Source organism: Styela clava, chromosome 4 (genome assembly GCF_964204865.1).
Source record: "Styela clava chromosome 4, kaStyClav1.hap1.2, whole genome shotgun sequence".
NCBI lineage: Eukaryota > Metazoa > Chordata > Ascidiacea > Stolidobranchia > Styelidae > Styela > Styela clava.
In genome coordinates, this window is record NC_135253.1 from 15763958 (window position 1) to 15791132 (window position 27175).

General features: G+C 34.6%; 6 protein-coding genes across 10 annotated transcripts; 1 reads left to right on the forward strand and 5 right to left on the reverse strand.

The window, feature by feature from the left end:
* Positions 1–744: 744 nt before the first annotated feature.
* Positions 745–3273, forward strand: LOC120327099 (trans-L-3-hydroxyproline dehydratase-like). The gene is made up of 7 exons (XM_039393494.2): positions 745–1031; positions 1297–1446; positions 1666–1823; positions 2092–2261; positions 2471–2593; positions 2694–2809; positions 2983–3273. The coding sequence occupies exons 1-7, from the start codon at positions 895–897 to the stop codon at positions 3128–3130; spliced, it is 1002 nt and encodes a 333-aa protein (XP_039249428.2). The 5' UTR covers positions 745–894; the 3' UTR covers positions 3131–3273.
* LOC120327089 (2-oxoisovalerate dehydrogenase subunit alpha, mitochondrial-like) lies at positions 3193–7240 on the reverse strand. Its single transcript, XM_039393483.2, has 8 exons — positions 7074–7240; positions 6568–6735; positions 5932–6127; positions 5366–5526; positions 4528–4676; positions 4151–4354; positions 3743–3914; positions 3193–3571 (listed from the first exon to the last, which is right to left on the reverse strand). Exons 1-8 carry the CDS (start codon positions 7167–7169, stop codon positions 3398–3400), a joined length of 1320 nt encoding a protein of 439 aa, XP_039249417.2. The 5' UTR covers positions 7170–7240; the 3' UTR covers positions 3193–3397.
* Positions 7241–7371: 131 nt separating this feature from the next.
* Positions 7372–9745, reverse strand: LOC120327103 (uncharacterized). Its single transcript, XM_039393500.2, has 3 exons — positions 9614–9745; positions 8709–8946; positions 7372–8045 (listed from the first exon to the last, which is right to left on the reverse strand). The coding sequence occupies exons 1-3, from the start codon at positions 9659–9661 to the stop codon at positions 7888–7890; spliced, it is 444 nt and encodes a 147-aa protein (XP_039249434.2). The 5' UTR covers positions 9662–9745; the 3' UTR covers positions 7372–7887.
* On the reverse strand, positions 9741–11295 carry LOC120327106 (elongin-C). The gene has a single exon (XM_039393504.2). The coding sequence runs from the start codon at positions 11229–11231 to the stop codon at positions 10878–10880; it is 354 nt and encodes a 117-aa protein (XP_039249438.1). The 5' UTR covers positions 11232–11295; the 3' UTR covers positions 9741–10877.
* Positions 11296–17115: 5820 nt separating this feature from the next.
* On the reverse strand, positions 17116–23184 carry LOC120327104 (uncharacterized). Of its 2 annotated transcripts, none has more exons than XM_039393502.2 (4): positions 22195–23184; positions 21748–21830; positions 19222–19387; positions 17116–18855 (listed from the first exon to the last, which is right to left on the reverse strand). In XM_039393502.2, the coding sequence occupies exons 1-4, from the start codon at positions 22238–22240 to the stop codon at positions 18782–18784; spliced, it is 369 nt and encodes a 122-aa protein (XP_039249436.1). In that variant the 5' UTR covers positions 22241–23184; the 3' UTR covers positions 17116–18781. The 2 variants fall into 2 exon arrangements, with proteins under 2 accessions (XP_039249436.1, XP_039249435.1); XM_039393501.2 differs by having other exon boundaries at positions 21745–21830; positions 22195–23156.
* A 1184-nt stretch (positions 23185–24368) lies between these two features.
* On the reverse strand, positions 24369–27163 carry LOC120327105 (uncharacterized). Of its 4 annotated transcripts, none has more exons than XM_078111810.1 (4): positions 27011–27163; positions 26312–26394; positions 26042–26204; positions 24369–24601 (listed from the first exon to the last, which is right to left on the reverse strand). In XM_078111810.1, exons 1-4 carry the CDS (start codon positions 27054–27056, stop codon positions 24528–24530), a joined length of 366 nt encoding a protein of 121 aa, XP_077967936.1. In that variant the 5' UTR covers positions 27057–27163; the 3' UTR covers positions 24369–24527. The 4 variants fall into 4 exon arrangements, with proteins under 4 accessions (XP_077967936.1, XP_039249437.2, XP_077967938.1 ...); XM_039393503.2 differs by having other exon boundaries at positions 26309–26394; XM_078111812.1 differs by having other exon boundaries at positions 26312–26388; positions 27011–27146.
* Between the last annotated feature and the right edge of the window lie 12 nt (positions 27164–27175).

Consider the following 27175-nt stretch of genomic DNA (forward strand, 5'->3'; position numbering starts at 1 on the left):
GTCTGTTTCTCTCGTTTCGCCGAATCGGCAAAACTTTACCGTAATAAATCACCATATGAGTGATCTACTTTGAAGTGCAGCGTCTGAAAACACATTCTGATATCGGGCCTTGTCAGCTTTTAAAGAGGGAAGGACAAATAACTTTACAAGGTAATTTAATGCCAAATACCATCACATCATTATTTGCAGATGTTTCACAGGCAAATACATAAAACATATTACCAGATATATATGGTTAACAAAAGGCAAGCAGACAGAATGCCTGAAACGCCGGAAAAAACATCTACATAGCAAGAGAGAGCGGAATTTTGATATGCGTATTATGCATGGAATTCTCGTTGAAAATGTACTAAAACCTGGGTGCGTATTATCTACGGGTGCGTATTATAAACGAAGAAATACATTATGTTAAAATGTCAAATACAAAAAAATGACAGAGCGTTCAATCAGTATATATTTACGGTTTAAGGGCTTGCTACATGCTGCCTCAGAAAGAATTCAATTTTCTACATGAAAATGACATCCAAATTTTGCTGTTGTCTTGTGACACAAAAAAACACAATAAATCATGACCATTTATATTTTTCGATATGATTTTTTGGCAGTTCCTATTAAATTCGTGCAGATGCTTTTACCGTAACACTTTTTTCGCGAAAAACAAAACACAGAAATACCACACGGAATCACAATTACAGAACTCAGGTTCAAAGGTTAAAACTTGTTATTATGAAATGAACAAATTTGAGGGGATTTCCCTAGTTAAGTGTTTGCACTCAGGGCTGCCACGATCTGCAAAGTTTGGAAACAAAATTTGTGATTTTCAAGTCGGTTTTAGTTGGTTCTGCGTGCTGAAATAGTTGAAAATTAACAAGTGATACTTGTTAGAATCAGACCATGCATATTACTACCTGCGAAATGCACACATGCGGCGAGCCGTTGAGAATCATTGAAAATGGATTTCCAAATATCTCGGGGGAAACAATCTTGGAAAAGATCGCTTACATACGAGAAAATTGCGATGATATAAGGAAGTATGTATTTCTAAAATTGCAGAGTTAGTCATACAACATTTGCTCACATGGTTAAACTACTAGTGAAACTACTCGTCCACAAAATTAATTGATTACTTTTCATGTGTGGAAAATTCCCTTCTGTAGAAAATCATGCAGTTTTTATTATTCATCAACATTTAGGCTAGTACTGTCAGATTGTGGTTAGTATATTTGGCTTTGGTGAAATTTAAAGTTATAGTGAACTTAATACAGAAAATTGTCATAATTCTGGAATTTATTTAAGGTTTTTGATGCATGAGCCTCGTGGGCATCATGATATGTATGGAACATTGAGAGTTAAACCAGATTTACCAAATGCAGATGCAGCATTTATATTTATGCACAATGAAGGGTATAGTACAATGTGCGGACATGCCATCATTGCCTTGGCAAGGTAAAATATATAATTTACAGTTGTATTTATTTTTAAAATATGCACATATGCTTGTTTTCATGTTTGTGTTCATTTTTACATCTGGCTATTTTTTCTTGGGTATTGATGTATCACTGGCTCTCGCTTGTGTTTTATGACGAAGTAAGTTACCGTTTTTGGCTTATGAGGTGGGTTTCTCAACTTTTCTGCGTTTGTTTAGATTATAACAAAAATTTTCAGATACTGTGTTGATACCAATATAGTTGAAGCAAAAGAGCCAGAAACCTTGGTCAATATTCAATGTCCATGCGGGCTTATTCCAACCTATGTTTCGTATAGTAATGGTCTATCTGGGAGAGTGAGGTTTCAAAGTGTTTCATCCTTTGTTTTGAAAATGGGTAAGAAAAAGGCATATGGGAATTAATTTTGTTATTATGTTGCTGTATTGTCTGTAGGTGCAAAGGTAGAATATATATGTAAAACCAGTGATGACGTAAGGATAATTCCTTATCCAAACTGATATCCCAATATTAAAAACTAGATGAACACAATGTACACATATCTAGATGTTAGAATATGTAATATAAAAAGACATCTCAATATAAAGCAGTTTTTGTGCACACCTATTCGAACAACAACCTTTTTTGATAACATTGTTATTTTCAGATGTCTGTGTAAATGTACCAAACATTGGTATGATCAATGTAGACATATCTTATGGAGGAGCATTTTATGCCTTTGTTTCTACTGATGCACTTGGTTTGAAAGTTAAGTCTGGTGATGCATTGAAAGCTGTGGAAATTGGACAAGCTGTAACTAATGCCACTAAAAAGATTGTAAGACTATTGTTCAGAAGCATTTATAATTTGTCAAACTTAGATATGAAGGTATTACCTCAAATTAAAATCATATTCAACAAAAAAGCCTGTAAACCGGTATTTAGGAAAGACAAGTTTTTACGAAACAACGTAAAAGTGGAATCACCGATACATAAAAGTTATTATTTTTGTAGAACTGCTTATTAATATATGCACGAACATCATAGGTTAAAGTGGAACACCCAGAAAGTGAAGATCTCGGATTCTTATATGGCACTATAATATATGATAGAACAGAATTGAAATCAAATGATTTGGTTCGACAAATGACAGTGTTCGCGGATCGTGAGGTACGTGAAATTAAACCTTGAATTTATATTACTATCAACAACTATTGTTTGGTCTCTTTTATTTAGTAGTAACATTGGAATTTGTGATTTAATTTTCAAGTTGGATCGAAGCCCGACTGGATCAGGAACAGCAGCTCACATTGCTCTGCTATACGCTAAAGGTCTACTAGATCTAAATTGTGAAAAAACATTCCAGAGTATCGTCAATGACTCAAAGTAAGTAGTACTCAGTTTCAGATGTGTAAAAAGTTGGCAAGTCTCCCTTTAGTTTTACAACCACTAGTTTTCATGTTGATGCATTTACCGGACTAAGACTATATTTTTGATGCTTTTCCAGCTGTCATACGTACCGGACAACTAAAGATTTCATATCTGTTCAAATTTTTAAGGTTCACTGGGAAGATTGTCAAAGAAGCCAAATGTGGAAACTTTAATGCCGTTATAGCAGAAGTGTCTGGCAATGCCTATTACATCGGCAAAAATTCGTTTACATCAGAAGATAAAGATCCTTTAAAGGCTGGGTTCACTGTCCGATGACTGCAAATTCAATTATATTTCATCGATCATACCTACACCGGACTGCTTCTAATTAATCAACATTTACATTAAAATATCTTGTGTATTCTCTCATCAAAATTGCAATATAGAATAAGACAAAAATAAATACATGATCATCACGAGTACGTTTGGTTATTTAGGCACATAGTGCGAGTTTTACTATCGTCCAATTTATATCCGTTTTTTCTTTCTTACAATGGCAAGCAGACTTACAAATCAGCGGTTTTAAATCAATAAGTTTTAAAATTACATGGGTTCATGATTATTTAAAGGGTAGTGTTCCTTATATTTTTTGACATGTTCCCTCATTTCATTCATTTGTTTTTGTAAATGAGCTGGAACGTCATGATACACGTCCGTGAATAAATGTTTCGGCGAAGGTTTCAATCGTTTCTCAGATGCGGCAAATGCTTCCATTATCTATGAGAAATAAAAAATTCTTTACAGAACAAGACTGAGCCCCTAAACATCTTCTGGAGCGCCCAAAATATTGCATGTGTTGAGGGTAGTCATTTGATAAAAGTTAATGTCAATTAACTTATCAACTTCTCCACAGATAGCATATTAGGTGTGATTCCAGTATCAACTAACCTGTTTTCTGCTTAGCTTTTTCCATTCTTTATCCTTGTCATCATCCCATGCACCCCTCTTAGTTATGTATAACCTAAACCTGTTGATTGGATGATCCTTTTTATCCCAATAATTAACTTCATCAACAGATCGATATGCACTACTGTCATCACTGGTACTGTGGTGTCCAACTCTAAAAAGTATAGTAGAATAGGAAGGTTTATAATGAATGACCTGACCAGCGAGGGGGGTTTGTGGAGTCTGGAACCCTACCTCTTATAGAGTGGAAAAAAAGCTTTTTTCTCTATCATACATAGCACGTTTTCCAGCCTGAACCCGCTAGCTGTTACAGTCCAATCAGTTTTAATGGAGTGTTTAGTAGGCCATGAACAAAGTTGCAGGTCAAGATCTGAATCTTGTAGCACTTACCTGTATGTCATTGCTTCAATTAGAACTGGTCTGCTTTCTTCCACAGCAATTTTTCTTGCTCTTTTAGTCGCATTATACACAGCAAGTAAGTCATTACCATCAACTCGGATTGTTATGATACCATACCCAGGACCCCTGCCTCCTATACCATCTCCTCTGTATTGGTCAGATGTGGGAGTAGAAATAGCATAACCATTGTTTCTACTGCAATAAACATAACGAATAATGTCCACAGATTGTCAAATTTGCAATGCTTTATTTAGTTGTAACCGCGGGTTACAATAAACACAATTATATAATAAGACAAGAATATTGGGGTAAGGTGATTGCATGCAATTCTATAAAGATAATTATAATAATAAATATAAAAATCATACCAAAAAAATATACAAGGTGCATCTAATGTTGCTGCAAAATTAAGAGCAGCATGAGCATCACCCTCTGAAGCAGCTCCTTCCCCAAAGTAACAAATAACACATCTGTCAGGTTCTTCGCTTAGTTTAACAGCATATGCAGCACCAGCAGCCTGTCGCATAACAATTATTGGAATGTTTAGCAAGACCATTTTTAGGTATCTTGTAACAAATCGTTTGTAGTGATGTTGTATTTGTAGCTTATTTATATGCAGAGTATTGTGTGTTGGTTAACAATGGTATAAAAGCCCTAGGCTTTAACCGATATGAAATCACAACAAACTTTAGTATCTATCATCAGTGCAAATCAACAAATACTACGGGAGTCACTTGGATAGTCCCCAAAGTCGTAATCGAACTAAAATGAGGAGAACTGGAATAAAATTATGACCTAACTCTAACCTGGTACACATACTACGCTCCGGTGTCCGCCATCTTGGTTCACATACTTGAGTACCCTATCATCTAAATTACTTTTGCCACACCATTACTTATAATCACACCGTCCAATTCATTGCAAGCCTAGCAGCAACTAGAATTCAGAATTTGACTAAAGGTGTCCATATCAATAAGGAACAATTTGCAACTGATTTTGAATATTTTTATCCATTTAACAGCAATATCAGGATATACACAAATTTCACTTACAAATATATAAAAATTTATACAAAATTCAACATAACATTGATTTTATTCCAAAAGGCACTTCATCAAATAAATCTTCAGATCAGAATAAAATATTGTACTCCGGACTTCCATAACTATGACTATATTTAAATTGAATACAAAGTCTAGTGTATACCTGTGGCATTTGTGTTGCAAGTGGAGAACTAATTGTGTAAAAATTAAGTTTTTTTGATCCGTAGTGAACAGGCATTTGTCTTCCTTGTGCCGGATCATTTATATTTGCATAACATTGGTCCATGAATTCACCCAATGAGAAACCTCTCCACATAAGTACACCTGTGAAAAAAATAAAAATTCTATTATCACAAAACAACGATATTCTTGTTTTACTGATTAATTTGCAATATTCTACCTTCCACATCATCAAAATGTTTGATCAATAAAATGAATATCAAGTCAAAAACATCATGGCACTCTTACAGTTGGAATGAAGTTAGCCAATAGCATCCAAAGTTTGTTTAGTAAATAAGACCATTTCAATTCAATGATCAGTGTGTTGAATAGTTAGCTAGAACTTTGGTATGCGATATGGGAACCATAGAAAAGAAAAATAACCCTAATACATAATAAAATAATCTCATCTACCAACATCATAAGACAATGATCCTCATTTTTAAGCAACTGGAACTGTGATATACAATTTATTGCAAGTGTTGACGCTTCCCAAACTTTCTTCCTTACCTGCTTCCCTATATTGTCCAAAAACTAGGTCTCTATCTTCTAGAGCGGCAGCACTTCCTACATGTGTGCCTTCTTCCCCATAGTTCGTCATATAAAAACTGATTCTTCCTTGTCTTTGAGATTCATACATGATTCTGTCCATTGAATTAAGCATTGACATGCTTTTGTACATTTTGACCAAAGTTTCATTGTCTAACTACAAAAGAGATTAGTGAATAATATTAATTTTGAATTGTATAAGTGAATATTGAGAACATGGTACACTACGTTGCTGTAAAAAAGCGCATTCAAAGGGTGGTTAACAATGAATTTCACCATCATTCAATACTTAGGTTTTATATAAAATGATTAACATCATAATCTTCCAGAGAAATTGGTTATATTCCAAACAGTAAATTCTTAATTTTAGGAACAATTAAGATTATTTCAATCTAAAAGTTCAGATTCAGACAGACAATAGACTGCATTATCTTCTGGCATTGCAAAAATAGAAAATCAAATTTAATTCAACTACTTCGCAGTCTGCATCTTATCAAATTATATTTATTTCTGCAAATTTCTCTGTTGAACATGACCGAACTTATTTCAAATTCGGTTTTGGCCACCCCTGTTTTTAATTGTCATTTTCCTACGTACCTGTGGGTCTTGAGTCTCGTCTATAATCGCTCCTTCCCTTGACATCACTCGATAAACAGGAATTCCATCTTCAGTATTTGGTTCCAAAAACTCAAGTTTATGAACATATTCTGTTTTATATCCAGGATATTGTGGTTTATCATCAGTAGCTTCAATGCTATAAGAGTTCTAAAAGCAAAACAAAGGAAAGCCTTCACTACTAATATCTACAACTTCGCTAGGTTGTTTAGATACAAGGCTTGCTGACTGAGAGATCGTTTCAACTGTACAGTATAAAGTTCAGAATTTTCCTTCTCGTCATGCAATGGTATCACACACAACATTGCAAATTCCACTTCATTCATTCTCATTATTTTCTTGATTTGAATTAGGTATATTGAAGTTTATGGTGTAACAATTTTTAAGAAAACAAAAACTCACCGAAAACTCGATAACATAAACAGACCAAACTGTAGCTTCTAATATACAAAACAAAAAAAATGTGAGATTCACTGTATGAAACCAACCTTCAAAAATAATGCAGGAATGCACTTTTTTGTTGAATTTTGACATAAAATCCCATATCTTGTTTTTGACACAGCTCGAGTCAACAATCGAAACATAGTTTCAAACCATACAAATCACATAGATTCAGTCTAGTTATCAACAATAACTGTAAAAATATAAACTCTTCATATCAGATATATTACGAATACCAAATTAATATACCACTAGTATTTTCAAACAGAAATAGAGTAATTTGATATGAAAATAATAATTGCATCTCAGCTAGTGAAAAAATTAAATTCTTCGAGTCAATAACATTAAAAAATTATTTGACAATTTTGGGTATATATCAATGGAAATGATATGGCGCATACTTTTAAAATGATGAAACAATCAAATATACCGTATATAGAATACTGCAAAAGAGAGTATTGCAAAATATGATATACAATTTGAATAATTGTAATTCCAGATTATTGGTTGCTTTAGCAAAAGGTGAATTCGAATAATGGGTAATGAGAATGTCAAAAAAAGTGCCCATCAATAAAACCATAATCTCCATGAAAATTTTTGACTTTTGGCAAAAATTTGTGAAAAATTCAAAATTCACCTAATGCATAATAATGCATCTTTACAACGATTCAAAATCCTCTATATGCATTGGCCTAATGACTACATGCATTCTCAGAGGAATGAATATGAATTTGTGAACTATCTTGCATTTGCTGTCAACATCGATCTTTCGTGTCATAGTAAACAATTCAACTATATGTTAGTGAAATTTAAGTTCAACTTTGAACCCGATAAGAGAGTATCTTCAAATTTAAATGTATATCATGAATCTATTTTATTCTTTAGGAGTAGATAATTTCTTCTGCTGTCAATTGCCTGTTGAACCCAAAATAATTCCATCACGATATCTCGCTTCCTGTCCAATAAGTGTTGCTGATCAATTTCATTAGAGGGAGATTTACACTTTTGTGAGGAAGTATCTGAAAAAGGTACAGTATATATTGGACAATTAATGACAATTACAAAATGGTAGAGAAAAACATTGACAAATCATCATGCGAATGTACAAAAACAGAGAAATATAAAACTTGGTGGTTCGACGTTATAGAGACTTCGATGCATGCTATGATATCCCTACTCCCTACACATTGCCAAACGGTGATTAGAGTAAATATTACAGTCCTCATTACAAATCATAGCAAACATACTTGACAAACATACATCAATACCATTCAAAATAATCAAAAATATAATTTTATAATTATTCTGAGTGTAATTAGTGAGCACAATTTTAGGCAATCACAATCTTCAGGCATGCATCAAGCCCATATCGGACAATTTTCAATATCATTAGTTCTGGGAATAGAGGTGGAATTACCATAACTTAAGTTCACCTTTCAAATTTCCACGATTCTTTTTCAATGCGTTTTACCGAATTTTGAATAACAGAAGTAGCTTTAACAAACTTTGAACTATGGTACATTACAGCCATTTTCATACATTTCAGCCAGTATTCATCATACTATATCTATATCATACATCAATATGGTCAACTAGCTTTTCTTTCTTTTTCATTTTTGAGACATTACAAGAGTGAAAGTCTTCACACAGAAATAGTTCACAAAGTAACAAAAAATCCAAACCTGATGTTACATCAACTTCCAAAATCTCAGGTATTGAAGACCTCGTACTATTGGTTTTGTTTTCTTCATTTTGATCTACAGACTTTGAAACGACAGATGGCCTTTTCAAAATGTTCAATTTGTTATTTCTTGCTTGCTGATATTCAGTTTCAACGCCATCTATTTCTAAAACAACACTTTTATACCAATCATATATTTCTTGAAGCTTTTTCCTGCACTGATATCCTCTCCAGCATGCCTGTGATAAATATGGTAGTAAGTTTGTTGAAGCCAATAATTTAGTTCTGTTCCTATGTGGGGAGATATAAAATATCTTACTCGTTTCAGATATTAATAGTGGATTAATGTTGAGCTTTTATTATGTATATATTTATTGGTATTCGGTATTCACCTTACACTTTTTTTCACCGGGTACATTTGTTGTTCACTATCCCAATAAACAAATAGTGATTTATACCTATTTAACTATCTAAGATCCTCCTGCACATGGCCAGGGTCATGTGTGAGTAGATGGCTGGACTTTTCACAATTGCTATCATGGTTTCTCCATGTCAAAGCATGTTGAATACTATATTATTCCAGTACTGATGTAATTATTGGTGTATGATAGCTTATATGGTTAAGAAACTATATTCAATTTTCTCTCCACATAGATAAATATGAAAATCTCATTATATTCTTTAACCAATCGTTAAACTGGTGATTTATGGTTATGATAAAATGAAAGGTGCAACTTTGGTATGCGATCTCATCTGCTTAACGTAATCTCAATTGAGGAAGGACATTCTCATGGTCTTCAGTTTCTAGCCCCAACTAAATCACTGACATCACACAACCACTGAGATTGCATACCAAAGTAGCACCAAATAAAGAGTTTAAAAAATCAAATTTATAAGATATAGTACCTGGATCTTAGTGACAGCATTTGCTACAGTATCATCAATATCCTTCATATTCAGATCTATGTCACATATGAAAATTTTTATTTCGTACAAATTTTTTTAGAGCAGACATACACTTATTAATAAACACCTATTATTATAAATAAGACAAACCAGATTTGTTATATCAAAAACATTCGGACAACAAAATACTACACAATAGTAATATGATGAGTACTGAATAACCGAGGTTTCAAGACTAATTTATATTAAATCAGTCAGTTTATCTATTAATTGGAAGAAAACAATGGTAATGGGTGTTATAACGAAGCATGCGCCATACATACATCATGAAACTTGCCATCATTACAAGCTACTAAGACATATTGTAATACAGTATTTTGAATATCCAAATAACAATATCCAGACTTAATTTTCATATAAATATTTGTGGTAAACAAAAATCAATGGAACTGGATGGATCATGGATCAATGGAAGTGTTGAAGATGAAATAGTGTTAATCACAGATATTTTGATATCATATTTTCCCATATTAATATAGCCAAAATTAAAATTGATACTTCAATACTCCCAAAAACGCAGATATTGATAAAAAGAGACATTAATCAACCACTCTATTATTATATATTCAAGTTTCAAGAATTAACATTCATGGCGCTTATAACAAAATTTTTACAATATTCAAATTCTGACGATATTCTTAAAATTGAAATCATTATTTTCCCCAACTTTTAGTATTTACAAAGGCACCCCCAAGTGGAAAATATTAAGAAACACTGCGCATGTTTGATAGAATTTCATAAATGAATGGGGGATTGATGAATGAAAAGCAAATTGGTTTTACTTTACCAAATCACTGAAAGGTTTGTCGACAAGTAGAAGAATAAATATTAAAAATTCAGGCCTAGCATCTAGTTCTAACACAAGTTTACACTTGATAACTATCTTTAGCAGAGAAACAGTTCCAAATTATTCTTTGACAGTTTGTATTATTTACAAATTTACTGAAGAAAATATGTAAACAAATAGATGGAATTTTCAAACCAAATCGCACTAAATAAAAAAGCCTTAATTGAAGATACTGCAAACCATTCTAAAATATTAGTGCTCTGTTGTAAAGCATATAGAAAATACCCAAGTTGGTTATCAAATGTGAAGGGATTGTCATCATACTACTAAACAAATAGATAAGTACAAACTGATTATACAATACAGTAGCGAAAATGAGGTTCACAGAATATTGTGGAACCAATACTATTGAATTCATTAACAATCCAGAAAATTTGCAGCCATCAGCAGCTCTAGTGCAATTTCAGGAGCGATGGGAAACTCTGGTATTTCTGTAGAACTGTTGGTGTAACGAACTTTGTATGCAAAGTACTGACAAACTTTAGCTAGAACATGGGATGGAATTTCTCGAAAGCAAACTTCGTTAGTCTCATTTTCTGCAAATTGACCAGGTCCACTGAGCATCGCTTTGATAGTCCCCGACGTTAATGCATGATCACGCTTCACAATGAATTTGTGACCATCTGATGACACAAGACGAACATACAAGGCATCAGGTCCTTCACAGCCTCCATATTGATTCTCACCATCTCCCTTTTCATCTGACATCATGTAATATATTATTATATTTTCCTAATATATCATTAATAACATTTATTTTAAAATTCTGATTGTGACAAAAAAAGGTGTTAATTTCACCATAACACTTTTCAAAATGTTGAGGCTAAGATATTTCTAGAAAACTAGAATTTGCGGGTCTCATGTAGTTTCTTACCTAACATACTTCTAGTGGGCGTAGCATAACAATTTTTTACGTGTCAATCCTAACCCCCACCTGCAGACCTGACTACGCCATCAAAAAATTATGTCACTACGACGTCACAGTGATGTAATAGAGCCCTTCAAACTATACAAACTGTCATCCAAGACGCGCAGACACTGCACCCGAAATCAAACAGCTATTTCTCTCGTTTTCTCATAGCTCAGTAGCTACGATCCCAATTGCCAATAGGATAGAGATCGATGACGTTTGTCAGTTCTTCAGCGTCGGCAATGATGGCATTTCGGGCGATTGTACGTATATTTGGCAAGCTCTATGACGCGATTGTGATGTCGCAGTGACGTAATTTTTGGATGGCCTAGTCAGATGGGGGTTAGGATTGACATATCAAAAAATTATTATGCTACGCCTACTAGAAGTACGTTAGGTACGAAACTACACGCGAACCGGAATTTGCTGCTAGTTCAACACAGTACTGCAGTAACAGCAGCTGAGTTCTGCTAAGTACCGGTATATCCAAATTAAAATAAATATTCAAATGAATTCCATTGGGGTACCGGTACGGCGTTTACTTCACCAGAACCACATCCAGTGCTAACTCTCATTCAAAACAAACGTCATTGCCGCTATTGCATTATTACAGTTTACCGTTATTGCATTTCGAACAGCTGAAACGGCTGGAATATCATAAACAAGACCTACCGTACCGGTATCTTTTCTATCAAACACCTGGTATCAATTTCCCTCCAACGGTCCACTAGGAATGTTTATTTGACCTTTAACCCCCTAAAAAATCTACCAAATTTTGTTCCCTAAACTACAAGATAAAGCAAAACATGTTCCCTCACCTAAACGCAATAAATTACGTTATCCAAATAATTGTTATATTTGAATCGAGCATTCCTATATTCTGCATCATTTTTGCAACACAATTTCATTATGTGTCAAATCTCCTTAGTTGAAAGAACGCTTTCATAATAGCGTTCTTTACTAAGTTACAGCAGTTCTGATTACCACAAATTAAAAAATTATATTAAAGACATGTATATGATTATATAGTAAACAAGAGAGCTATGCTCAAATATATGGACACGTAGAGTCACATAATTTTGATGACGTCATAGCGAAAAAAAAAAGTAATAGCCTTCTGGAGATTTTTTTTATCTTTAACCACTGAAAATTTCAAAGCAATTGGTCCAGTATTCGAAGAGAAAAGCGACTTTTTTAAAACGTGTCAAAGAACAACAACAACAACAACAACAACATAATATTGAAACGATCTTTATGTCCACTACGTGTCCAAAAACATCAAAGATATTGATGAAATTGGCAATGAACCTGTTCTTTTTACGTATGTTATTGTATTGGGTACAACTGACTCTGATGACCCCAAAAGGTCGTATCGTTGTCACGTGTAACGTAGCGGGGTTTTTAGGCGATGGCGTTCGACGGTGATATACTGTGTAGAAAAGACCGTCTACTTCCTCGCTAAACGACAGCTAATTGACTTTTGAATACAGGCAAATACTCGGCTATTCTGTTGCCCCAGTCCACAGGTTCACACGATAAACAGTCAAGAAATATTCACGGTGCACTTTTGTATTCAATGCTAGGATACGATACCCAGCCATCAAGGTCAGAGAACAGAAAAGAACAGTCTGCCCGATGCAACAGACACGACTTAAAAAGAACAAGTAATCAAAAACACGTGGCAACACAACAAATGCGCAACGCATAAGCGCCACACAGTGGAATGAACGTAAGACTACGTATTACGTTACACCTCCCTTCTTTACAAAAAAAAAGAAATTTACGTAGTCAATTTCTTTCACACCAAATATGAGTACAAGTAAATCCAACGTGAAGGAATTAAAATATATCTATACATCATCTGATTAGGATGAGGGCGTTATTACTTGAAACTTGGGACAATGCAATAGTTGAAATCAAATATTGAAACACATTAGCAATGAAATGCGATAATTACAAAATTCACACAGTAGATAACGATTACATTGAAAATACAACAGCAATGTAATAATATGAACTAAATGTGAGAATACAATTACAATAAATTCACACTCATAAAAATATGAAAATACTGCAATAAAATAAAACTAATACAATTCAAAATTATCAAATCTGGTAGGTAATTTTGAAACATAGGGTTTGATTTGTGAAGTACTTGGAATATCGAGTACACCACGACAAACCAAAGATTCACGTCCAGTAAAAAAGGGTTTGAGTCTTATTAAAATGAATTCGAATACTAGGATGAAATTTTCTAATATTTTCATCAACGGGTACAATAGAACAAGAAAATGGACTTTCACACTCTTGAATTACACCATTATCTAGCAATTCTTGTATTTGCCTTTTAATTTCACCTCTTCATCTCTTAAAGCATGTGGCTCATGCCTTGGAGGTAAACGAATCGGTCGCCCGACCGTTGGAATTTCATGTTCACATAAATTTGTTCTACCCAGATCCCATGGACTAGAAGACATGATATCTAAATTATGTTCAAGAAAAGTATACCATTCCTCCTTCTCCTCAGGAGTTAATTTCACATCATCGAAAGATACTTTCGAACGAAAATCTGAAAACTTTTCTTTTAAACTACTTATCTCAGGGGGATTCTTTTTCGTGCTCTCGGTCACGTTAATATTGCAACAAGAGTGACCCGCATCGTGTTCAACAAGAATCCAGTCATTGGGCGAAGCATTAAAAGCATCATCCGAACCTACTACAGGTGTAAAATCACCAAGTAATTGATTTATATTTACTTTCAATGAGAACGGTCCTGGGGTCATAATACGAACCGGTATTTGGGCATCAATAAAATAAGAAACAAAGTTTGAAACAAGAGCCGACTCTTTTTGCTGCAAGGGAAGTCTATCAACCAAAAATACGGGTCGGCACAATACCACTTGACTCATCAGAAGACACAGATTGCAAATTAGTCTCGATAATATTTGCAAATTAGTCTCGATAATATTATTGGTGCTTATATCTGTGTCATTATAATCATCACCCATCAGACTTCTCATTACGACGACAGTTTCAGATGGTCGGATTACGACTTCATCTATCGACGACACTTTGTAAGTGCGTCTTGGATATGGGGTAGGTTCAGATGTAAAAAAAAAACGCAGCTATGCCCAATCTTAACCCTAACCCTAACAGTATCTTATCGACATTACCCCTAATGTCTCCTGTTACAAAAAACATGTGATAGTCGTCTATACTTCCAATACGAATACGTATTTTTGTTCTACCTTTAATATTAATAGGTTCTCCCCTATAACATTCAAATCTGTGTGACGGATTCTATGTCCTGATTTTTGCTAGCTTCTTTCCACAGAGTAGATGAAATGGAAGAGGCACCAGTACCACTATCTATGATAGTATTTGCATGCAAATTATCTCCGATCAAAATGTCGGTGTAAACGGGAGTACACAGTTCCCTGTGCTGGTTAGTAACATTGGAAAGGGTGTTCGAGACTTTCTTAGCATATTCTTCATATGCTTTAGTTGTCAAGGGCTTTTCAGTTTCATTTACAAATTACAAGCCGTTCATTTGATCCGGGATTTACCTTGGAATCTTTCTCGGGTTGGTGACTGGCCTCGTTCCTCAACCCTTCCGCGTTTAACACTGTGTTAACATCGGATTTGAACTGTTTATCATCCTTAATCTTTATATTCTTATATCTACGTAACACTTTCTGTAAAGCAAAACAATTCTCATCTATGTGGTTAGTCTTTCAACAATAACTACAACCATCGCGATTTCGAGGTTCTTGTGTGCCGGAGAAACCTCCACGGCCAACCCGACCTCTGTTACATGATCCACGGCCTCGGCGGTCATTTTGTTTACCGCCATAGTTTTGGCGTCTGGAATTGCCACTACCGCTATATCTTTGCTTTGAGCTCATCGCATTGATTTGCGAGTTTTGTGAATCATTAGGATCCACATAATTATATGCAAACTGTTTCGCATTAGCAGCCCACTCCATTAGACATTTAACATAAACACGAAAAGAGGTATTCATAGGTCCAACCATATCTAAAAATTCTTTAGCTCTTTTATTTCTAAGGCCATACTTAAATTGTTGGCACAGTATATCTTCTGTAGTTGGTGTTTTACCATATGCCAAATAACCCAAATGTTCGAGATCCTGAGCATACGCATTATAGCTTTCGCCAACCTGTTGTATGAGATCTCTAAATTTCTGGTGGGGACTAGTTTCACCAGCGGTACCAGAAAACTTTACCAAATATTGTAAAATAGCATCATAATTAAAACTGTCTTGGGCAGGAATAACCGTTTTCAAGCGGGTAAGAACATCAGCATCAATGAACCCATACAAGCAAATTGCTTTTGCAGGGTCATCCCTAGCTTCGGTATGAGATAGACTAGCATTAAACCGAAGTGCAAATTTATTCGGTCATCCCCGTCATGAAAAACTTTGATACTACGGTTAAGGGTTTTTGTTGCTGAATGAGCAATTTGATAATCTTCCCGTGTAACATCAGGACGACGTCCCTCGACCCCCGGTACAAATTGTACATACGGTTGTTGAATAGGTTGTTGTTGGGGGGCGGGCTGTTCGGTCCCCTGGTAAAATGGATATTGCGGAGAAACCATAGGAGGGTTACTAGGGAAATATGGAGCATAAATCTGACAATACATTTGATACGGAATATTCCCATAAAACATATTTGGTAGTTGACTACTAGGATAAGCAACGCCAGCCAAGGACGTTGAATTAACGGGTTTAGATAGGGTGGTAACAATGGTAGTATGGTTACTCCTAACACTATGGAAGTATGGTTACTCCTAACACTATGGTAGTATGGTTACTCCTAACACTTGGTGTTGTTACGCCAGTAGCAAAACCAGAAAAAGTAACAAAAGTGTTAGACATACTTGATACGATAATTTCTCCTTCTTAAGTCGCGCCAGAAGTTGACGGAATATCTTCATCTTTTGATTGGTTCATTATTTTACGTGGAATTGTTTTTTTGTTGTGTCGATGTGGAATGACAGTTATTTGAAGTACTCGAAATATAAGTACTTGTAGTTGTTTCGAGAATGTTCTGGAGATTTCTGCTGCGCAATTCCATAAACCACAACAAATATTAGAAAAGTCTGTCACTGTCCAGTTCGTCGTTTATCAATCCAATTTAATTGCACTAATTGTTCAAGTGTTCTACAAACAAGTAACGGAATTTGATTTGATGAAGCGAATTGTCCAACTCACTTGAAGTTGCCTCGACTCTGATAGCAATCGGTGTTTTGGTTGTTGAGTTGACGCAATCTTCTGTTGTGTGTGCAAGACCAGAGAACTGAAGGTTGATTAGAGTTCAAGATTTCCGAGTCCCGTATTCTGGTAGTACTCGCCTTCTTGTATTGAGCAAACTCCAAATCAAACTTTAAATAGTCAATGTCGTCATCCACGCTCTTACAACGCTGCCACCAATTTGTAACGTAGCGGGGTTTTTAGGCGATGGCGTTCGACGGTGATACACTGTGTAGAAAAGACAGTCTACTTCCTCGCTAAACGACAGCTTAATTGACTTTTGAATACAGGCAAATACTCGGCTATTCTGTTGCCCCAGTCCACAGGTTCACACGATAAACAGTCAAGAAATATTCACGGTGCACTTTTGTATTCAACGCTAGGATACGATACCTAGGTTACGATAGACTTAAAAAGAACAAGTAATCAAAAACACGTGGCAACACAACAAATGCGCAACGCATAAGCGCCACACAGTGGAATGAACGTAAGACTACGTATTACGTTACACACGAAAGAATTTGTTTATCTATCATTTATATACCGTATTTTATGATCCATAAGGTTCATTGTAAATTCTGTTATTTTTGCTCTCAAAAACCAAATGGCCCGATGCGCCCTATGTATGAATAAAAATGAATGAATGAGCAATTTATTGACAGTTCGCCGCCTTATTGTACGGCGCGCCGAGGGCCGATTCTTGGACTTTAGAGGCCCTAAGCACTTAAGACTTTGGTTCCCTAAATAATATTAATAATAGGAACGTAACTTAACTTCCGTGTTATCCAAATTGAATAAGTAAGTTTTAGCATTCATCACTGATTAAAGGCCAAATTATGATCAATTTACAGGATATTTTTTGAAAATATTTCTCATGCCTATATACATTTAAAGATAGGTTTAAAGTGATACCTACCTGGGAAAGAAAATCACTGATTAAAGGCCAAATTATGATCAATTTACAAGATATTTTACAAAAATATTTCTCATGCCTATAAACATTTATAGATAGGTTTAAGATGATAAACTGAGAAAGAAAACAAGCAAAATTCATTTCAACTCGGCTATGAAAATTTCGGTGGTGCCGTCTTTTCCTTGGTGCCCCAAGCACCTGCCTATCTTGCCTAATGTGTAATTTAGCCCTGCTATAACAGTCTTGAATTATTATACGCCTACACATCCGTCAGCATATTAAAGCAAGACCAAATAGAGTTAGTCTCACGTTGTAACCCAAACTGAAACCTTCGATGAAATCAATTATCAACATTATTGAAATTACGAACAAATGTTATTTATATTTATTTCTTTATATATATATACGTTTTCTTTCAGAAAAGTTTGTAATAGCTATTTGGTGGTTTTCATGTTTCTCAGATTTGTTATATACACATATTATTCATTTGTTTTGGTTACTCGTTTTTTATGTTTTATAAATAATAATAATTAGAAGCATAGGCGTTAACTGAATTTTTTCATTAAGCTGAATCAGCATCGTAGGTGTCGCTGCTCGAAGACCTTTCGAGGCACCTCGCGACTCATGTACTTTTTTATTTATTTTATATATATCTTATTTTATTTTTTATTTTATCATTTTTTTACCTATTTATCTATTTATTTTATTTACTTCATATCTTACCATATTTCCGTGATATATATATTTATATTGATTGTGTTGACGAAAAAATGATGATTGATCGATACGTTTACCGACTGACGCTCCCAACGGTATTAAAGTTACGGCGAAATACTATATAAACATTTAACGACTGACGCTTTTTAACAGTATTGAAGTTTCAGACAAATGCTATTTTTCTACGAAGTCTATTAAAAACAGTAGCCTACTTCATATTGGCACAAACTCGAATAGCATTTTTTCATACACAGAAATTTCTTTTAAAATTATGATATAGAAAGATCTTGAGTAATTATCATACTAGAACTCGATTATCAACTGTTCTTTATTTAGTTGTTTTGAAAAATCCATGAAAATTCTTTTTTTTTTTAACCACGATTCAGACTACCCACAACAGAAAGTAGTCCCAAACAATCGTGCAAAAATCCCAGGACAGACAGGACGCTCAAATGTAAATGTTCAGGTTTGCATGATCACACTTTTGACGGCACATGAAGCAAAACTTTCGGAGTCTCTTTCCTAAACAAACACCAAATTTAGACGTAGAGAATTTTAATTACATTTATTACAACTAATAGTGTTTGTGAGAGCGGACCATAGGCATGCTCATAATATATATTTATGTCGCCGATAGTTTATCTTTGTCGGGATTTTTTGCAGAATATGGCAGCTCAAAATGACACAAAGTTCATAAAGATAAACCTTTATTAAGCTCGTTATTGAAGAATAGCTGAAAAACAATTAGTTATATACAACACAAATAATGCTCGAAGTTTGAATTTGATTTAACATTTATTATTTTGTTTATTTTCATATGTAATATTTTAACTAGTGTTTGGTTTTTGTTGATGATTACGCTAATGTATTATAGTAACTATACCATACTTTTATTTCTTCGATGTATTTTCTGGGATTCTCCAACGCAATCTAACACGTGTTGACTGTGTTCCTCCTTTTTCTTTGCACAAAATTTGTAGCAATTTTCCGGCACTTTCACTGTTTTTGTTTGAACAATGTGTATTTCGGTGGTGTGGTGAATTTGATGTAGAATCTGTAATGGCAATGAGAGATTGACGTTGCAATCCAATTTGTATGCGCTGAAATACTGAAACAATTTTTTGTAAATGATTTTCCTTCTAACAAAACTATTAAATGTTGTTTTCCCAGTGAGGAAAAGCATCTAAAATTTTGGTTTTTACTACAAATATACAGTGCAGCATATTTGGAGTGAAGTTGGATCGTTGCAAACCAGATTGTTGCAATTTATTTATTTCCCTGGGTCAACGTTCCCAATCGGAGAGCGTAATACCAGCTACGAAGCTATTCTACGCAAGATTGAACAAATACCGGAATCAGAGTTTTTATGTAGAGTGGGGAAGAAATAAAGAGTTCCAAAATAGGCAATGATGAAATTTATTGAGAAAAGTTAGGGACCGGGTGAAGCATAGAACACACAATAGTAACGTATGAACGTCTGCTCCGAACCCACACAGTCATGTAGCTGCCAATTGGCGTCGTCGGGGATAGCCAAGTGTGACGTTGATAAAATCTTCTTAATCAAGTGAGGTTTTAATCACGCCAACACCCGTCAGTACCGGTGCCTCAATGGAAGCGTGCATGTTTGTTAAGCATAAGGCCAGGTGCAAGGTTGGGTTCAAATCCCAGAGAGTTGAGGTGCAGAGAGCTAGCTAGAGATCAAGGCATTCGCAGACTGGAGTTGAGAAAGGCATGAGGAGGGAGGGAGACGAACGGAGTCGGGAGTGGCACCGACGGACCGCTGGAATAATAGGGAACAAAAGGATCAGGCTAAAACGCGGCTAGGAAAAGAACGGGCCGGAAGGAGACAGAGCGGAACAGACAGACAAGAAAAGGTTTAGAGAAGGAAAGCCACAGACGGAATAGCGGGTGCGGCAAGAGGCAGGCCGGGCTTAAAGGGGAAAATGCCGATACTGATACCTAAACTGGTCAAAAAAATGTTGAGAATTGGGGACCAGTATCAGAGTCAGAAGAAACACGATGGTCAAAAGCATGGTCAAAAAATAAGCGAAGAAGTCTGAATGCAGCGTTGTTTCTTTTAGCGCCAGATGGTGATGGATTTAAATTATTTTTTTCCTGAGGTTGAATCTTTCACCCAATTTAATTTTTTTTTATTTCTTGAGCGCCAGACGGATGGGTGTTTTAATCAAATACGAGAGAGAAATGGAAAGAAGAACCTGCATACAAAGAGGAGATAAATTATGAAAAGAAGCGAGGAGGAAGTCTTGATGCAGCGTTGTTTGGTTTAGCGCCAGATGGAGATGGATGGATGGATTTAAATTTTTTATTTCTCGAGCGCCAGGCAGATGGGTGTTTCAACCAATTCAGCGGGTTCATGAAAATGTGAAAGTAATTTTGAAACTTATATCCTGATAAAGTGCGAGCAGGTGCTTTAAAATTCAGAATGAAATTCAGGTCTTTTGGATAAGATTTAAAAAAGAAAATTTATTATTAGTGTAAAATTGATGTGCAAAATGATAATTTTGTTCATCGAGAAGACATATTCAATTGATTTTAAAAATGCTGTTTCCAAATAGCTCCTCCTGTTCTCTTAAAACACCCAACATTTCTGCCATAATACCAATCCCCGGAGAGATGTCCAAAACACACCATATGTAGGGTGCTCCTAAAGTATGCGCACCAAGATGTCGCATAACCTGAACCCTAACCGGGTACACAACCTGAGTTCAGGTTGTGCGCCATCTTGGTGCGCATACTTCAGGAGGTCCGTAGTATTGTATACGGGGCTTTTCTTGCGTTGGTTACCCTTTCTATCTTTTGAAAAGCACTTGATTGCCACCGGGTATATTCATGTTATGCATACTCCCGTAGTATGTGAATCAATATGGCGGACACCGGGACGTAGTATGTGTACCAGGTTAGGGTTAGGCCATAATTTCGAATGTTCCTAATTTTAGTTCTATTACAAGTTCGAGGACTAGCCAAGTGACTCCAGTAGTATTTGTACCTGAAATTATGGCCTAACCCTAACCTGGTACATATACTACGTTTCGGTGTCCGGCATCTTAGTTCACATACTACGGGAGTATCAAACAATATTCCAACGTTTCCAATTTCGTAAACTGCCAAGTCACAATAAAGATATAGGCTAGCAATTATAGTAAAAAGAGTGGCAGGCTATACGCGCATAGATTGTTTCAACTTTAAAGCCATGTTTACCCGCCAAGAAGAAATTCTTCCGCTGGTGAAAATTTTGTCATTCTTTGGGAGGGATTTTACCTTGTATTTACTGTAGTACTACTGATATTCGGCTGGGTTCCACTGGCCTAAGTTGTTTGAAGTATTTTAGTAAATGATTAAAGACGATAAATATGAATATTCAAACAAATATATCATGAGAAATTGACACACCACATGATCCAAAATCATTTGTAACAGTCCGTCGTCTTCATAGTCATATTCTTCTTGGCTAGGTATTGCAACAGAGATGTCCATTACTAAAAACCAGAAAATGCTTCAAGTTAATATCTCATATTTGACTAATTATTTTATTGTTTTGAGTTTTTGGGAGTTCAGTAATATTGCAGTAGTTGTGCAATATAAAATTTCTACAACGTTGGGTGAATAAACGTTTTCACATGCGATTAACACACAATAATACGTATTCGGCACATAAGATTTTTGGTCTTTTTCATATGTATATATATATACTACTCAAATTAAGTGGTGGCAGTCGAAATTTTATTTATCATATTTATAAATGTATTTTGTTAGCATAACAATATAACTAACAATAGGACCTATTAGACGAAAATTTGCATTTCGAAAACGTATTATATTGAAAGAAATTGTAGTGCATACCTAACACGAAAAGCAACAAGTCAAAAACGTGTCTCGATGGCAGCATTATTCTTTTCGTTTCCAGCAGCTAATTTCCCAAAGTCACTTTGAATATTTTTAAAATAGAAAGTTATTCACAGTATTTTTAGATATTTATCTTTTATCTAATGATAAATCCTTTAATTTACTTATGACATATCATGTCGTGTTTGAGACCTGGTATATATGTTATCACAGTAATAAGTTTTCATATAAATTGACGTCATTGGATGACGGTAGATGTTGTTCAAGTCTCTATTTTAAATTTTATAGAGAGGTAATATACATAACGAGGCAGACGTTCGGCATACATAGTGGCCGGCAATTTGATTCGGAGATTCTGAACGTTTCAAATTACAAATGAGTCAAAATAGTTAATCTACGCTAATCTACTCGCAAACGTACTCATGATTCTGTAACTAACTATGTGGAGTTCATAAGTCGAGGTTTTTTCGTGCAACCCTGGAAAAGTATTTTTGCAGAGAAAACCCCCAAAAAGTTCTCATATTGTGGGATGACAAATACACTCAATATCCCTTTTTGATTAGAATCAGAATTATTACATGAAGTGGAATTCAAGTCAAAACCGATGTTTCGCGAAAAAAAACAATTAAACTCGTGCAGAATACCACAATTTGCCAACTTTTCTCATTGTTACAAAATCGGAAGCCCCCTCTATATATAGATACAAAACCTCCAACTTGATTCTACCTTGTAATATGCAAAGTAACTCTCTACGACAACAAATACACTATAAACTAAAGAATAATACAATGTGGCATAAAAAATTTGTCTGAAATTCTCCACTTTAAAACTCTTCAAATACGCAAGGCAAAGCTGTCAGACGATGCAAAAGTGGACTCTAATATTCACTATTTGTAAATAATGCTCAACATGAGGCATTAAAAAAGTAACTATGTACCATTTTCGTGAGTTAGTTATCTAGCATTTTACAGCGGACATGACTCCTAAACTCGTAATCTCAATATTGCTTGTATACAATAGTTTATCTTTTTAGGATGCTGACGGAGGGATCCGCTTTCTGTTGGTTAAAGCGATCTCGTTTCATGAGTAACTTCATAAATTGACTGTGAGTAATAAATTTACAATGAAAGGAAGAAACCGTCGAGGAAGTTGAATCTACCGCCGTACGGGTGTAATTTGACCATTTTTCAAAATTTGTAACTTGATTTAAACTATAAATCATGCATAAAAATTAGGTACGAATCTTACGCAATGTTTCGCTCATTTTTTTCAACGAATGATTGACAAATAACAATATTTTGAAAGCGAACAACACATAGTCTGTAAGTTCCCTCTGAATTTTAGGTTTAAAAATTTCCAAAAAGTGCCTGAAAGCGCATACCACTGTTTAGAAAAAGCATAATATATATCCATAAATGGTACATAGCTATCTCATAGGAACATAACTTTCTTATGTTTTAGAAAGGTTATCTCTTTTTTTCCAGAGGATAGTTGTTTGAAAAACAGACATTGAGTAATACTGGTATAAGAATCGTTTTTAGTAGGGTGAAGCCTTCTTGAGGGACGGGGTGACACATCATTGTATTTGTATGTAGACCACAGTGATGCTGAATGCTTGTACCAGTATGACCTGGGTTGTATCGTTTCCTATCTTTTTTGCACGCTATATTTGCAAACAATATCCTGATACTTGCATATTTTGATTTATTTTGTGTGTTGCACATCCTAGCGTGGTAGGAACGTTCTCTATCCCATAAACATAATTGGACTCTGCCGGCACTACTACGTTTTTTTTTCTTGTTTCGTGCGTCTGTGCCAGATTTAAAGCAAGAACAGATAGTAAAAGACGCAATCCAAAATAATATTTCGAATTTTCATGATTTGCCTGTCATTTTTGAGAATCTTACTTATCTTTGTTAATTTGTAATGCACCACAACTTAGTTTTCGTAGGTTCCGTCGTGTTTATAAAAACTCAGGCATCAGTATATCCGTGATAATATGCACAAAAGCTTGACAATTCTTCGCCTTCCATGAAATTGAAATATATTTAAAAGGAATCTAATATAATTACATATTTCCTCTCACTTGTTGAACGTACTAGTCAAATATTTACGTCCAATTGCCCCATTTACTGCAAGTTTACATATAGATGTAAAACGTAAGCACCGCACAATGTTTCGAAACTTTAATATATATTTTCCAATCACATAAATTCCATATTCATAAGATCAAGAGTATAATCTCAAAATTGACAACTTGATTAGGATATATTCTTTTCTTTGTTTTATTGAAATTCATGCAACTTTCACGTCTACTTGAAATACGATGCTTAAATGTAGATGGACAGATTCGCTTTAATGCATTTTACACGGCACTTGAAGCAAAATGCTCGTACTTTCTCTCCTGAAAAAAATACAATTTTATGTAACGTCGACCACCTCATTTCAAAACAAGTTTGTGAAGTCAATAATACTGCTTGGAGCATATCTATATGGTTCTAATGTGTGATCATGTCTGATATTTTGTTCAACTTAGCGAGTCCTAAATAGAACACTCACTCATACATTATACATTACATACATTATTTGAATACGTTGGAAATTATTTATAAATGATATATTAAGTTCTTGTATTTTAATTTCAAAATTTTTTGAATTACAAAGGTATCGAAATGGCCGTGATCCAGACATAATTTTTTTTGTTCCAATGTCGTATGAATGCTCGCGTCTTCACATTCAAAAGCGGAAAAATTGATGTGACTGAGGCTACGTCACCTCCTCTGTAGTCTTGACGAGCTAATCTATGTGCTCACGTTTTCACGAGTCTGTGACGAACAATTGACTGCCAGGTGTGGGCTATATGGGTCGAGAATGGACAATGAACTCGCGCAAACTTGGAAATGTCAAGACAAGCTGTACTACTAGCAGCCATCTTTCAACTCACTGCAATTATTGGGCTAACAATTCGGATGATATTTGATTACTTTTATTTACCCTATTGTAGAATAGCGCCAACAATATCGGTGACCTCCATCGTTTCAGTGCACATTTCAGTTTCAGGACTCTGGTCAAATTTCAAATATCTCAGTTTTGTTTGTTCAGAATAACTAAAAATTTCATTATTCTGAATAAATATTTTCACATTTTCTGGAGACACAGGACGGAAAGAAATGCAGTTTTGGACATTTATACCGCAAGATCTCATTGCAAGTCCCAGATAATCCGATCAATGCACGTTTGCATTGCTTACGTTGTTTTGACTACATCGTATACAGTGCTTTAATTTCTGATTGCCCTATGCTATATTTTACGAAATGGGAAACCATTTTATTACCACACATAAAACGAGCTCGGGTAACGACAATAGACATTAAAGCTTTATATAAAAAATACCAATTATACTTGAATAGTTGTTGAGCATGTATCAGCTACTACAACAGTTCCCTCTGTTTCTATATATTTTCTATGGGGTAAAATTCATAAAAATCCAAATTTTACTTTAAGCCAATACAAATTTAGCTATTATTCATAAAAATATTTTAGCTACTTTCGCTATACGTTATAGGAAGAACGATTTGTGACGTTGATCCATATTGAAATTGTGTTAATTTCAATGTCAAGTTTCTAGAATATTCACTGGATGTTTCACCGACTATTTTTCCTTTTTTTCGTAGATTTACTCAATTTTATTTACATATATTTTAAGTGAATGTATTTTTGTGTTGTGATTTTACAAGTGTAGTTACTAGTTACTAATCTTACTTTTTATGCATTGCACAAACATTGTAATTTTATCAAGATTGGTTGTGTCAATTAAATTTCATGAACTTGCATTTAAACATACTTTTCTTATCTTCCTTCATTTTGAGAGATTCTTCTATGCAATCAAAAGCGTATTCTTCCTTATTTTCCTTTTTCTTTGCACAAAATTTGTAACATTTCTTTGGAACTTCAGCCGTTTTTGTATGAACCATCGTAACTTGAGTGTGAAGCGTTTGGTGCAGTATCTGTGAAAATAAGAAGAACGAAATTAAAACCAAATATAATATATTTACACAATAGAGAGGAAGAATAAAATATAGAGAAAAAAGAAAGCATAAAGTAAACATACCACGTGGTCTAGAAGCATTTGTAACAGGTCGTCGTTTTCATCTACATAATCCTCGTCATCATGCATCGCAACAGCCACGCCTGATACTAAAAATAATCAAAGTTTCAAGGTAAGTTCGGATTGCGTTTTGGGGATTGTAAAACTAGACTTCGATGGCTTTACCCCAGAAGAAAAATTTTAAAAAGCTGTTTTCTAGAAAATGTGGAACGCGTATGCTTTGAAATCTAAACTAAAATTTTCATCAAAATATTTGATTAATATTGCTACAAACTATGATTAAACACCAGCTTAAAAAGCATCTATTTCTTTGTAATTTTTTCAAATAACGATGTTTTCGAATTCCAACATTGGCCCTTTTGTCTCGAAACCACTTCTCGTACCTTTTTAAATTGAATAACCCTTTTTGTTTCATTTGCAATTCAGAAGAAACAAAAGAAATTCTCATTATTCATAATATTTTCACAATATATGCTGTATAAGCATAAAGGCAAGCTGGCGATTGATCATTACTCACTTATTATACATCATCAACATATTATCGCCTTGTCAAATGTCAAAATATTTCAGTTCAGTTGTGTGAAACAAAATAACAGAATTTGCTAAAAATCCCGAATTGAACAATCGAATGGGTTCCAGGTGTTTTCACGTAAATTATTATACTTTCGAAAAGTATTCCACACGAAAGATAAAACAAAATCGTACCTAGTAGAAATAACCATAGACCAAGACTCCATCTCAGTGAAAACATCTTTTTTGGGGTTCAACAAATAATTTTTCTAAACCCCTAGAAAACATAGAAATAGATAAGTTATTGACAACATCTAATGATCTCTTTTTTCTTTGGGATTTCAAGACCTTGCTCATTAC